Genomic DNA, 14367 nt, shown 5'->3' with positions numbered 1-14367 from the left:
TCACCGTCAGCAATTTCTTATTATTATTTTTTTCTTTTTTCCATTTTCTTTTTTCATCCATCCAGGGTTATCTGAAACCGCAACCCGTCTTGAGTACCAAAGCTGAGTGCTGCTTAGGGAAGGGTGGTGGCGTTTGGTGGTGGCACCGGTGGCTTTCTCCATTTCGGTAGCATTTACAACCCGACAAGATCAGAAATCCTGATCTTCTCTTCCAACGCAGCTGGGGTTTCAGTGCCTTGAGAAACAATTGTTCCCGTGTCCCGCTGTTCCAAAGAGGAGGCTATAGCAATCATTTGTGCGTTGGCTAGTTCATCATCATCAATACTGCAATTTATTTATTTATTTATTTAAAAAATCATAATAGAAAAATAGTTCATAGCTCACTAATGTGAAAACAAAGAAACAAACATGCCACAGAATCCAGTTGAGGATGCTGATTAGTCTCGCTTATTCCAACAGGTACGTTCTCTGGTTGCATGGTGCACATCTGGCGATGGTAATGCCAGTTCTTCCTTTATGGAAAATGTAGATTTAGCTTTCCCAGTTATTCCAGTTTCAGTATAAATATTCCCCTCCCTCCCTCCCCCCCGCCTTATCAAAGAATTAGCATCTCAGAGTGCTTCTAAGGCTGTATTATAAAATGCAGGGCAAGAGCCTGAAGAACAATAGATGGTTCGTTCTTTCTTCTGTCAGATGTTCTTTCATCTGCCCAGAGAGCGATGAGGTGGAACTTGTGAAATGGGAAAGATGTTTTAAGCTGGTTCAAAATGGAGCTGTCCTTCATATACGGAGCATAAGAAACAAAACCTGGCCATTGGAGCCTTTGGAAATATAGTCACATGAATGAAGACATCTCCGCTCTTCATGTCGTTTCTTTTGTGGAGCCAATAGCGGAAAACTGGGCAGGCACCCCGTCGAGTTCAGATTCACGAATAAAAACCACTGCATCTCCACTGACATTTATTAGACACTGGGCCTGCAAAGCAACAAAGAAGGGGAATTCAATTAGTTGTCTGATGGGACTTTAAAACTGGCAGTTTCTGATAACTTAAAGGTAAAAGTTCCCCTGCACATGCGTGCTAGTCGTTTCCAACTCTAGGGGCCGGTGCTCATCTCCGTTTCAAAGCTGAAGAGCCAGCGCTTGTCCGAGGACGTCTCCGTGGTCATGTGGCCGGCATGACTAGCACGGAACGCTGTTACCTTCCCACCGTAGTGGTCCCTATTTTTCTACTTGCATTTTTACGTGCTTTCGAACTGCTAGGTTGGCAGAAGCTGGGACGAGTAACAGGCGCTCACTCTGTTACGCGGCACTCGGGATTCGACCCGCCAAACTGTCGACCTTCTGATCGAGAAGCTCAGTGTCCTAACCCACTGAGCCACCACGTCCCTTCTGATAACTTACAGAGGCTTATAAAACGTGGTGTGATTTCGGCAGCTTCACAAGTTCTAGATATACATAGAACTGGGGGAAAAATATAGATGATAGCAATAGCCCTACATGGGATTCTGCAGATGTTAAGAGCAGCTATCAGGATAAACAGATTTTGGGGTGGCGTTGTGTACTTTCTAGTCTCTACAGTTTTAATTATTTTAAAACAATTTATAAGTTGCCTCCATCAGCTAAGAGGCTTTTTGCTGACCGAGGTCTGGAATTCATGGCCAGCCTGGTTGCAAGGAGGAAGGATTGGCTATGCTTGCAAAGTCTCAAAGGGGTATGTCAACGTTCCTCAACTTGGCAACTTTTAAGATGGATGGACTTCAACTCCCAGCATTCCCCCGACAGCATAGCTGGCTGGGGAACTCTGGAAGTTGAATTCCACACATCTTAAAAGTTGCCATGGTTGAGAAACACTGGGGTAAACAGTGAATGCCATGCAATCAACAGATTTCCATGTCTGCTTTAAGGAGTTGGATCACAGAAGATGGAACGTACAGTATACCACATTTGACCCAAATTAAGAGTAGGTCTGTAGGTGGAAAGAAAGGATTATTTTTGGAGTCTCTTTGCTTTTATCTATTCAAACCCACATAACTTCTAGAGCTGCAAGAATTATTTAAACTGTCAATAAAACTTGTTCATACTTAATCCAGGCGAAATGCAAGTCCTGGTTTCTAATTTAAGCAAATCCTATCAGTTTTGGGGTAAAGAACAGCCCTGGCATGCCTCAGATGACATGCCAGCCCACTTGTTGTGATTCAGGGTCAGCCTGTGGGTTCGGCAGTTGGGTCGGACGATTCAGAGGAGGAGGATGGGGGTGTTGGAGAGGTTGCTGAGGGTGTTGGAGAGGTTGCTGATGAGAGCCCTCAGCCAGGCCCCTCCCATCTGGTTACGACGCAGACCCAGCTGTGTGAGCCTGACAGCGTGGATGAAGATGACCCACAGCTGGCCCTGTTCAAGGACGCCCGACGCAGGAGGCAGTCAATCAGGAGTAAACAGAGGAAGGCAATGGGGCACCTCGGAAGGAGGCAGAGAGAAGCCACGCCCTGAACTGTTTAAAAGGGGAATGCGTGGGAGGGCTGGTTTGCTGAAGGCAACCGTTTGAATAGCTCCTGTTTCATGGTTCGTGTCTTGTTTTGCTCTGTTTGCTTTTGTGTCCATAAATTTGGCAGGCTTAGTTCCAGCCTCTTGCCTTCTTGTAAAGGGGTTGTCCCTGCCTTATCTGCAGGGCCGGTAGTAGGCTGGTACAGAACACCACTGAAGAATGGATTAATCCTTAATTTTAATTCAAAAGCTATGTGCTTATAGGCTGGGGTTATCTAATGGTTTGGATTTAATTCCAAAAATGTTTTTGGAGCATGAAGAAGCAGCTGCAGCCTTTCCCAAGATCATGTACAACTTGTGGACAGCAGCCGTACAATCCTAGAAAAAGATACTGCTGTTTTAAGTGTAGCAAATGGCTATGTCCATGAGGCTACATGCTACGAAGCAGCACCTTTTGCAAATTATTTCTGAAGCATTGGACACCGTTTTGCAAACTCATCGGTCCAAAGGCCTCTTCCTTTCGGTTCTGAAAATTCCAGAAACAAGTTATGAATGGTTTAATTAGGCCATCATCTTCTCATCCAAAAGCTATGGGCTTTGGGGCTATCACAAAGAGCCTCCAGATGCACCTCAAGAGGATTTAGTAAGGGTAGCATTATTTACCTGGTTTTTGTTTGGGTTCTCCATAAACACACATTGCCTCATGATGTAGGAGACCACAGCATTTCCCCCAAGTGCTGCCACGTGAGCTCGGACCATCGCAAAAACTTCAGCCACAAAGGCATGCAGGAAACCACTCACTCCACCTTCCTATAAAACGAACACAGACAAGTTGTTTGAATACAGAATAGCAGAGTTGGCAGGGACCTTAGGTCTTCTAGTCCAACCCTCTGCTCAAGCAGGAGATCCAATACCATTTCAGACAAATTTATGTCCAGTCTCTTCTTAAAAGCCTCCAGTGATGGAGCAGCCACAGCTTCTGGAGGCCAGTCGTTCCACTGATTAATTGTTCTCACTGTGAGGAAACTTCTCCTTAGTTCCAGGTTGGACCTTTCTTTAACTATCTTCCACCTGTTAATTCTTGTTCTGCCCTCAGGAGCTTTGGAGAATAGGTCGACCTCCTGTGCGTGACAGCTCCTCAAATACAGGTAGTCCTTGACTTACGACCATAATTGAGCCCAAAATTTCTATTGTCAAGTGAGACATTTGTTAAGTGAGCTTTGCCCCATTTTTATGACCTTTCTCGTCACTTGTTGTTAAGTGAATCACTGCAATTGGTAAGTTAGTAACCCTGCCGTTCGGTGAATCTGGCTTCCCCCTTGACTTCGGTTGTCAGAAGTTCGCAAAAGGGGATCACATGACCCCAGGACACTGCAACCGTCATAAATGCAAACCAGTTGCCAAGCGTCTGAATTTTGATCACATGATCTGGGGATGCTGCAAAGGTCATAACAGTGAAAAACGGTCATAAGTCACTTTTTTTTCAGTGCCATCCGTTGTAACTTTGAGCAGTCAGTAAATGAACTGTTGTAAGTTGAGGACTATCTGTATTGGAAAACTGCTATCATGTCACTCTTAGTCCTGCTATTCATTAGACTACTAGACATACCCAGTTCCCGCAATATTTCATTGTATCTTTTAGCCTCCAGCCCTCCCCCAATCATCTTTGTTGCTCTTATCTGCATTCTTTCTAGACCAGGGGTTGGGCAACCTGGGCTCTTTTATGACTCGTGGACTTCAACTCCCAGAATTCCTGAGCCAGCCATGCTGAGGAGAAATGGAGAGGTTTCCATACTGAAACATGCTGGCTCAGGAATTCTGGGAGTTGAAGTCCACGAGTCATAAAAGAGCCAAGGTTGCCTACCCGTGTTCTAGACTCTCAGCTGAAGTGAAAAATAAGTGGCGTAAACACGTAGGGTTTTGAAATTGTTCTAATTAATTGAGAGCTGTGTCCACTGTCTCAGAAGAAATAACATTCTCATGCTGAACTCACAAAAATGGTTGGGATATTTACACTTCAGCTTCCCCAGTGAGAAAAGCCTGATTTATTATCCAGATAAACAGGTTAAAATCACAATAAAGAGATGGATCTAGCACTTTTTTAAAAAAAAATACCCCACTGTCTATTTTGAACCTGTTATAGGAAAGACAGGTACATGTGTATAGCTCTGCTACAGAATTGGAAAGTCAAACCCAAGAGATGGACTAAAATGTGATGGAATGTGAAACATGCAGAACAATTTAGGGTCAGCCTGAAGGTAAAAAAAAGATTGCCCAGAGAACAATAAATATGAAAAAGTACTCGGGGAGGTGGAGTCCCACAATAGCAAGCAAGCTACAGGCTCTCCTACCATTGAAAACCATAGCCATGGGAGAATGGGTGGCAGAGCCTGGGGGCGGAGTCAAGAGAGTCATCAGCCTAGAGTCACTATGTAGCCACAAATTGACCAGGTCCAACCCCTCTTGAATTCCACTGACCTTTAGTGGTAACCATTAATTTATTTCTATGCATTAGCATGTATAGTAATAAATCAATTTAACTGGAACTTGGCGTGTGGTCCTGGTCTTTTGCACCTGACAACAACTGATCTTAAATGGTGGGCTCCTTGGTGCTCTCCGAGCTTGTTGTTTTCTTGCAGGTTAATAATGAAGGGCAATTAAATGTCTGAAAGAAAACCACCGAGCTGAGAGAGCACCAAGGACACCACAGTTCAACCCAGAACTTCCAATATTTTCTTTTATTGGTCTTAAATTGAATCTGTACTGATAGTTCATGTTCTCTCCTAGTTGAGAGCCTTCAGATCTTTACATGATCTTCATGCCAGCCTGCGGCAAGTACTTCTTTTCCAGTGTTACTTTGCTAATGTAGAATTTAGATAACGTCTATAAGGATATCGTGTCAAGAGGGGGACAAGAAACTGGAACTTGAGGAGTATTCAATTTATGTAGTTCCCTAGAGGAGAACTAGCAGATGAGATCTACAACAACCCCTTCTACTGGAGCAAGTGGGGTAGGGTAGTCCCAATGGGGTGAAACGGCTCCTCAGATACTCTGGAGCCATGCCACATTTCAGGCCTAAGTCCATGCCACACTTCAAACCTAAACTCAATCCTGCCCGCAATTCCACACGGGAGAAATGCACTTGTCAGCTCACCTCTCGCAGAGAAGTGGTTTCTCGAATGAAGAACATGTTGATGATTCCAAGGTATTTTGTTATTTTTGCCCCGGGGATGAAAGAAAGCGGTGTCATCTTCACAACGGGCACAGTGGAGTTCATTCCTGGGGGCCCCAGATGGTTACGGCCCAGTCCTTCGGTCAGTGGACTTGGCTTGTCAAGGGAGATGGCTACATGGAGCAAAGGGAGAGAAGGAGAGAAGCTCAACTCAAACTCCGGGCGAACCGGATGGAGGTAGTGCCAACACAGTGACCCTTTCCACATGGGTGTGAGAGAGCTGGGTGACCACATTCAGCTGCCTGTGATGCTCAGCCAAAGAAAGCAAATCATCATGCAGCACATGCAAGTGAGAGGCCAGAAGCTTGGTTGGGATTTATTTTGGGAGAAAAGGATCATTCCTGCAAAAGGAAACACGGAGGCCAGCAGCTGCACAGACAGATGATTTGGTTATAAAGTGGATCTACAGAAAAGTGTGGGGGGAAGGGGGAGGAAGAGGAGAGGAGAGTGTGGAAGGATTTGAAAAGGAAGTCAAAATTTGATGAACATTTTCTGCAAGAAGGAACGACAAGAGTCTACAGGAAAGAGTGTGAAAGTTGACGTGTTTCTCCGTTCTACTTTTTTTTTTTTGTGCTGTTTTTGCAATTTTGGTCTAAGCTCTTCCGGCTTCCATCAAAACTGTCATCTTAAGCAAATAAAGCCAAACCTAGGGAAGGACTTAAATAAGAATTAAAAAAAAAAAAGCTCACCAAGGATTAATTCAGTAATTACAGCCATGCAGGTCACACAGGGAATCCCTGCATGTTACGAGTAATTTCACTAAGGTATACATACATATTCTGCCAGGCAGAGTATGCATATCTTCGGGGTGGGGTGGGTGGGATACAATTCACAAGCCTATTTGGCCACCTGTACATAATATACTGGCAATTATTTGGGGAGCCGCGTGCTCCAAAATTAACCGGGGTTTTTTTGGACAGACCTCGTGCGTCTGCAGCTTTCACACTCGGGACACTGATTTTTGCAACGCCACTATCGAATACGAAGCTCTGCCCTTTGCCACTGAGAGATCAGAATCTAGGCTCCCAATGATCAGAATGGGGTAGAAACGGCTGCCTACTTGTCTTAATTGATCCACGCCTTATGGTTTGAGCTTTCAGTTTAATGAATTCTATCCAGCTGTTGCATCTGTCTGCAAAGGAACTGTAATCAACTGAAGTGGCTGGAAACACAGACAGAGAAACAAAAAAGGGAAAAAAAGAGGAAAATATGGATGATGCCCCTTTGCCCGTTGAAGTGTTCCTTCTGATGAGCGTGTTATCTCAATTTGTATCCCGCCTTTTATTATTTTTACAACTAACTGAAGGCGGTGAACGCGCCCAGCACATCTTTCTCCTCCTCTTTTCTCGAGTGAGTTGGGCTAAGAGAGAGTGATTGTCCCAAAGTCACCCAGCTGGCTTTCATGCCTAAGGTGGGACTAGAACTCGGTGTATCAAACAGTTATTGTTTCCCCCCCCCCAAGTCTTTCAACGAAATCTGAATGGAGCTAAGATAGCATGTTATTGGTCTGGTGGGATTTATACATGTATAAAATTAGCTCACAGGGTGTTATGGCTCAGTGGCTAAAGACGCTGAGCTAGTCAGCCAGAAAGCTGATGGCCCGGGTTCGAGACTCGAGTGCCACGCAACGGGGCGAGCTCTCTCTCCCCAGCTCCTGCCCACCTAGCAGTTCAAAAGGATGCGAATGCGAGTAGATTAATAGGTACCACTTTGGTGGGATGGTAACTCTGGTGTACGGTCCTGCTGGCCACGTGACCGTGGAATGCGTCTTCAGACAAAGCTGGCTCCCTTGGCCAGCGGAAATGAGCACCTCGTCCTAGAGTCAGACGTGAACGGACAGGGAAACCTTTATATTTACCTACAATTTGGTCATGCTTATAGGGAATTGCACATGGGTGTGCACGCGTGTGTATCTCCTATAAAGGTAAAGGATCCCCCGCACATGCGTGCTAGTCGTTTCCAACTCTAGGGGCCGGTGCTCATCTCCGTTTCAAAGCCGAAGAGCCAGCGCTTGTCCGAAGACGTCTCCGTGGTCATGTGGCCGGCATGACTAGACGCCAAAGGCGCACAGAACACTGTTACCTTCCCACCGTAGTGGTCCCTATTTTTCTACTTGCATTTTTACGTGCTTTCGAACTGCTAGGTTGGCAGAAGCTGGGATGAGTAACAGGCGCTCACTCTGCTACGCGGCACTCGGGATTCGACCCGCCAAACTGCTGATCTTCTGATCGACAAGCTCAGCGTCCTAACCCACTGAGCCACCACGTCCCTTATCTCCTATAAGCATGGCCAAATTCGCAGGAGTACTTTCGCCCATTATGAAACTGTTTTGAAATTATTTGCGATAATTCAGAGCTTCGTATTTTCCTGGGAGCCTAAGGCCAATTAAGTGTTTCCAAATTTGGCCCAATATTTCCATAGATTTGTATCACTTAAGGATCAGCACGGGGGCTTCTGAAACCAGTTTTATTTTAATGGTCTGCCGTAGGTCAGTGCCAAGAGGGCTGGAGGAGAGTTTATTTTCATATACATACATTAAATATATTGAAGAAGTGATTTAAGGCACCCTTACTTAGGAAAGATTATAGGCGGGTGGGAGAAATTGTTGAATTTCTGAATAAATGTTAAAATACCCTGAATCAATTCGGATTTAGTAAATACGTTTAGTAAATATGTAATGAGTTGGGCTAAGCTAATTTAAAATATGTGCTATGAAATATCCAAGGAAGTTAAGTTAGATGTAGTAGTGTTCAATGTAATTTGGCACATGGAAAAGACATTCAGCTTAATCTTTATTACTTTGTGAAAATCTAAAGCAAAATGTAAAGTAATTGGCACCAGTTGGACCAATGGAGAAAGTCAGACACTGCTCTGACAATTCTTAGGATTCATTCATAACATTCCTGATAACATTCTTATTTAAAATTATTGATCTTGGAATATTAATGGCACCTTCTCCCAACAATGCCTCGCCAACTAAGGCATGAAGTGGGGGCCCAAACAAGATAGATAAATACTTCTTGCAAATCCGTAATTTAAATTTATGAGTTTACTCACTCAGCCAATTCATCAGATCAGAGCATTTTGTGAAATCCATTTAAAATTTTGTATTTAAAATCCTTGGATTACCTTGAAAAAGGCTGGTTCATAAACTCTGTATATAATATTGTTTTCATGGAACTGGAGCACCTCATTTTCTGCCGCTATGTTTTATTTTCAAATAAAAACTGTCTAGATAACTATTTGTAGACGGGTATTAAAACTGCTAATGACGACTCCATGATGGGTACTCAAATTGATACATTCACAGCTCTTTTACTATACCCATCCCTTCCTTTGCTAAAAAAAAATATCCAGGGGAATTCAAAATTATTTTAAGGTACAATGAAAGTCAATAACCAACATCATTTCAGAAAATTGTTCTGGACAACAATATGATCACTTGAAACCCGTCGTTGTTTTCAATAGATATTTTGGGTACCAATAAGCCATATCAGAGCATGCTTTCCAAGGTTACCGGTGAATACCTTTGGAAGATTTAGTGTTATATCTCAAATGCATTCCCAACAAACCCAGGAATGCATTTCCTGTTCTGGCTTATAGCTAAATCAAGTAAACTCACCTCTTTGACCAGCTGGTATACCTGCGTGGGAACTTGCATTCTCCAGGTCCTCTAATAAGACAAAATGAAGTCCACCAATATGATATAGGCAGTGACAACTCTATTAATTCAGGTTTCTTTTCATTCCAGTTTTCAGCGGCAATCTGCTCAAAATACCCCTCTAATCAACTTTGGAGTAACAGAATATCAATGTTCAGGATCTATTAATCACAACACGATACGGGAATGCTCTATTATACTCAAGATCAATTTGGCAACGACCATGATTGTAGATTCATCTGCACACTATTTTTATGGAGAAAAACGGGATTTTTTTTTATGTCAGGTTAGAAGCCATCCATGATCCCAACCCTGATTACATTGCAGTTTCCTGCCATTTTTATTTGCAAAAAAAAACAAAAACCCAACGTATTTTTTGAAGGGGAAAACTGAAGCACACGTTGTAAAAAAAGGTACATCAGAATAAAAAAAAATGGTTAGACAAATGATGAAAATACTAAACATTTTCCTTCAAAGTAAAGCTCAGCTCATATGTGTATGTGACAGGATTACAGGTAATTCTCAACTTTCGACCACAATTGAGCCCACAATTTCTGTTGCTAAGCGAAACAGTTGTTAAGTGAGTTCTGTCCCGTTTTGCGACTGTTCTTGCCACACTTAAGTGAATCACTGCACTTGTTAAAGTTAGTGACACGGTTGTTAACTGAATCTGGCTTGTCCACTGACTTTGCTTGTCAGAAGATTGCAGAAGGGGATGGCAGGACCCCAGGATATTCCGCTCTAAGACCCTTGGACATTAGGTCTGTGCACCCTTCAACCAAATAACTTTTCTCTTAATTATGCAATAAAGCTTGCTTTCTTGGTAACTTTGAGAAAGCTCCAGTGCTTGCTTTTCCTTTGTGCTGAATAATTTTTCCAAAACCTTCGGCGACATCAAGGACATTTGTAATTTATAATCTACCGTAGATGATATCCGTAACATAGGCAAGATTGTCACATTGGAATGCCCGTCTTTAATCCAAGATCTTTCACATATTAAACCTCCCCTCCAAAATAAGCGACGACAGTACAAACGAGAACGTATGATCAGCAGAAAAGAAGAATAGACAGTGTATTTAGAATTGATGCTTGAATAAATCATTCTTAGGGGAGCTTCTCAATATGTTAAAAAGGGGGGAATTGCCAAAAAAGGCCTACATGTGATTAAAAAAAATTCAGTATGAAAACATATTTTAGCATGAACAAGGTAGGGAAGTCTGCAGATTTAAGGTTTCAGGAATTCTTTTCTTCTCCTTGACCAGCATTGTCTGTCCATCACGTATGTTCTCCTATGCAATGAAGCAATAGGCTGTGTGTGTGTGTGTGTGTGTGTGTGTGTGTGTGTGTGTGTATGTAGGTATGTAGGTATATGTGTTTCCATTCTACTCTTTGGATGTATGGATGCATGAAGAAACACAATGTGGGCAGGAAACATCCCCCTCTGGATCAGAGACTGGGAGAGAGGGACCCACGAATGGAATAACGATCTAAGATCTGAGTTATTTTCCAACTGCCCCTCCTTTGGGATGTACTGGGTCGGGGGGGGGAATTTCCTTTCTTCCAAATCCTCCTCCCTTTTCAAACTCAAAATTTCTTTTTCTGGCTTCTTCTAAGGTAGCACACTGGGTCCCATTGTGTTCTGGTTTGTGGGAGAATTACCCTGCTGACTGTCCCTTTATCTCATTTCCCCCCCCGCCCCCGTCCCCCCCCCGCAAACATCTTATGTTCCAGCCATTAACCGAGGGTTTTTCTACAAATGCCTTAAATGTTAAAGCAAGGATGAAAGATTGTCCAGCCTGAAGTCTTAAAGCAAGGAAAACAAAACGAACCATGGGAAATGCCAGGTTTTGTTTTTATTAAAAGGGCATTTTTACCTATGGCTTAGAATCAGCATTGCCTCCGGGCAAATGGGATTTTCAGGTTTATGAAAGCCCCATTTGTACAACTAATGGTTATGTATGACGTGAGACAGAGGCTCCGCGGTGATGTTCAACCTTCAAGCAAATAATCTGTCTTCAGCCGGAGATTGCTGCTTAACAGTTAATCATTCTGCTGTCCTTAACGTGTAATTATATTCTGCTGTCCAAGGTGCTGATCCTGAAGAGACCAAGTAGTAAGCCAAACCCTGAGCACCATTTCAGCTAAGCAGCAATTTTCTCACTAGGGTACAGCTGGTCCTTGACTTACCACAACTCAGCACAACATTTCTGTGGCTAAGGAGGACAGTTGCTAAGTGAGTTTTGCCTCATTTTGCGACCTTTCTGGCCACAGTTGCTAAACAAATCACTGCAGCTGTTAAGTTAGTAACACGGTGGTTAAGTGAATCTGGCTTCCCCGTTGTCAGAAGCTCGCAAAAGAGGATCCACGTGACCCTGGGACACTGCAACCGTCATAAATATGAGTCGGCGTCTGAATTTTCATCACCTGGATCACGGGGATGCTGCAATGGTCGTACGTGTGGAAAAATGGTCATAAATCACTTTTTTCAGTGCCGTTGTAACTTCAAACAGTCAGTAAATGAACTGTCGTAAGTAGAGGATGCCCTGTATTCAAATCTTTATGAAATAATCACTAAAAGCTAACAGCAGAATGCATAAATATGTTTAAAAGGTCATTTCAACTGCAGTTTTGATGGTGAAGAGCTCATTTTGCTAAAGGGAAAGAAAGATGTCGCGGATCCAATTTGGTGTTGCTAATTTCTTAACCACTTTCTTTCCTTTCGTTCTAAGACCCGTGGACATTATGTCTGCGCGCCCTTCAAACAAATAACTTTTCTCTTAATATGCAATCAGCTTGCTTTCTTGGTAACTTTGAGAGAGCTCTACTGCTTGCTTTTTCTCTGTTTTGAATAGTTTTTCCAAAACCTTCGGTGACATCAAGGACATTTGTAATTTATAATCTACTGTAAATGATATCCATAAAATAGGCAAGATTGTCACGTTCGAATGCCGGTCTCTAATCCAAGATCTTTCACATATTAACCCTCCTCTCCAAAATAACCCATAGCAGTACAAACAAGATAATATAATAAGCAGAAAAGAAGAATAAACAGTATATTTAGAACTGATGTTTGAATGAATGAATGAATGAATGAATGAATGAATGAATGAATGAATGAATGAATGAACAAACGAACGAATTATGGTCACTAAACAAATGGGTGTGAGGACTACCTGTATAGGTATTCTACCATTTAGAAGTATTAAGCACCACTAACTATTTTTATCCAGTATATTTCAAATGATTCAAGAGATTTCTCTATCTGAAAGTAAAACCCTGTATTGATAGATAGATAGATAGATAGATAGATAGATAGATAGATAGATAGATAGATAGATAGATTTAGGCAGAATAACATCCATAAACATACTGGATACTCGTTTTCAAGAGATAACCTAGAGTTACCATATATAGTCATTACAATACCCGATTAACAACTATTTGTTTTCAAGGGTCAACAAAAGATTACCATCCCAGCTGAAAATCAATTTAACTCCACATTTAGTAATTATGAATGTGGGGTCCTTGGCGCTCTTTGAGCTGGGTTGTTTTCTTGCAGACATTTCATTACCCAGCTAAGTAACATCATCAGTGCTAGTCAGTGCATTATGCACCTATGTTTTACTTTTCTGCTGCCCATCACAGGTTCTTCATCATCAGTACACTTGAGGTTTCAGACTTGAAAGAGAAAATTAACACTGGGGACCCTGTTTTCTACAGCTGTACTTAACCTTGTTGGCGTTTATAAGAATATACGTATGAATAATGTTTGTGCCTAATGCTGCACTAAAATCAGTAATCCAGTTTGTGCCTAATGCTGGACTAAAATCAATAAAATCCAGTGTTTTTCTAAAACTGTAAATATCAGTTGCAAATCAATTGCACATTGCCGTGGTGTCAAAATTACCTTTAGACATTGTCTTGGGGAGAAGTTCTTGCAAGCTGAGAGATTCACTTGATGAACTGTCTGAACAAAAATTTGCTGTATTTCCCACTGATTTTAAAGGCACTATTTGCTGACATGACGCCAGATGTCCATCTACTGGCCAACAGGTGGGTTTTTTTTTACAAGTACAGTTTTACACAATTCAGAAATGTAGTTAACTCTATCATGTCTTCAGAAAGAATGAAACAAAAAGAGAGGTCAAGGATTAAAACAATAATTAAAAAATGGAAATTTAGTGAGGATGCTGGGGAAAGAAAACCCACCAACCTAACAACAAAAACAGTGTCCAAGTATCAAAGCAGACAGAATTGGGAAACCATGGATAGTGCAAGATTATAAAAGTGTCCTTACAGTTATTGGGATTAGCTACACTACGTAGATAGGGCTTGCAACTTGGGTATCCTCCTTGACTCACAGCTCAGTCTGGAAGACCATGTAGGAGCTGTGGCCAGGGGGGCTTTTGCCCAGGTTCACCTGGTGCGCCAGTTGTGGCCCTATCTGGACCGGCATGCCCTGCGTACAGTCACCCATGTGCTCGTGACCTCTCGGATAGACTTACTGCAATGCTCTCTACATGAGGCTGCCCTTCAGGACCACTCGGAGGCTTCAACTGGTGCAGAATGCGGCTGCGCGAGTTGTGATGGGGTTTTCCCGATACTCCCATGTAACACCTCTTCTCCGCGAGCTGCATTGGTTTCCAGTTGCCCTCCGGGTGAGATTCAAGGTGCTGGTGATGACCTATAAAGCCCTAAATGGCATGGGTCCGGATTACTTACGGGAGCACCTGCTGCCAGCGTCAACTTCCCTTCGTCCTGTGCACTCCCACAGAGAGGGCCTCCTCAGGGTGCCGTTGGTCAGGGACTGCCGGCTGGCGGCCCCCAGGAGGAGAGCATTCTCTGTGGGCGCGCCAGCCCTTTGGAATCAATTGCCTGTTGAGCTCCGGATGACTCCCGACCTTCGCTCTTTCCGCCGTGATCTGAAGACCTGGTTGTTTGAACAGGACGGCCTGGACTAAGGGTTTGGGTTTATTTTTAACTATTTATTGT

General features: G+C 43.0%; 1 protein-coding gene across 10 annotated transcripts in view; it reads right to left on the bottom strand.

Annotated features, from left to right (window-relative positions):
* Nucleotides 1-591: 591 nt before the first annotated feature.
* C2CD5 (C2 calcium dependent domain containing 5) overlaps nt 592-14367 on the bottom strand; it is a 92272-nt gene continuing 78496 nt past the window's right edge. For 8 of the 10 annotated variants that reach the window (XM_081330564.1, XM_081330557.1, XM_081330565.1 and 5 more), the window contains 5 exons: nt 9337-9387; nt 6775-6876; nt 5637-5827; nt 3146-3292; nt 592-976 (listed from right to left, as the gene is read on the bottom strand). In XM_081330564.1, the coding sequence (XP_081186690.1) occupies nt 863-976; nt 3146-3292; nt 5637-5827; nt 6775-6876; nt 9337-9387 (605 nt within the window). In that variant the 3' untranslated portion in view covers nt 592-862. The remainder of the gene's footprint in view (nt 977-3145; nt 3293-5636; nt 5828-6774; nt 6877-9336; nt 9388-14367) is intronic. The other 2 variants (XM_081330559.1, XM_081330560.1) reach the window with 1 other exon arrangement.

This window comes from Vipera berus, assembly GCF_964194415.1.
Source record: "Vipera berus genome assembly, chromosome: 6".
Classification (NCBI taxonomy): Eukaryota; Metazoa; Chordata; class Lepidosauria; order Squamata; family Viperidae; genus Vipera; species Vipera berus.
Note: the sequence above shows the minus strand (reverse complement) of the source record. Positions and strands in the feature narration are given on the sequence as shown.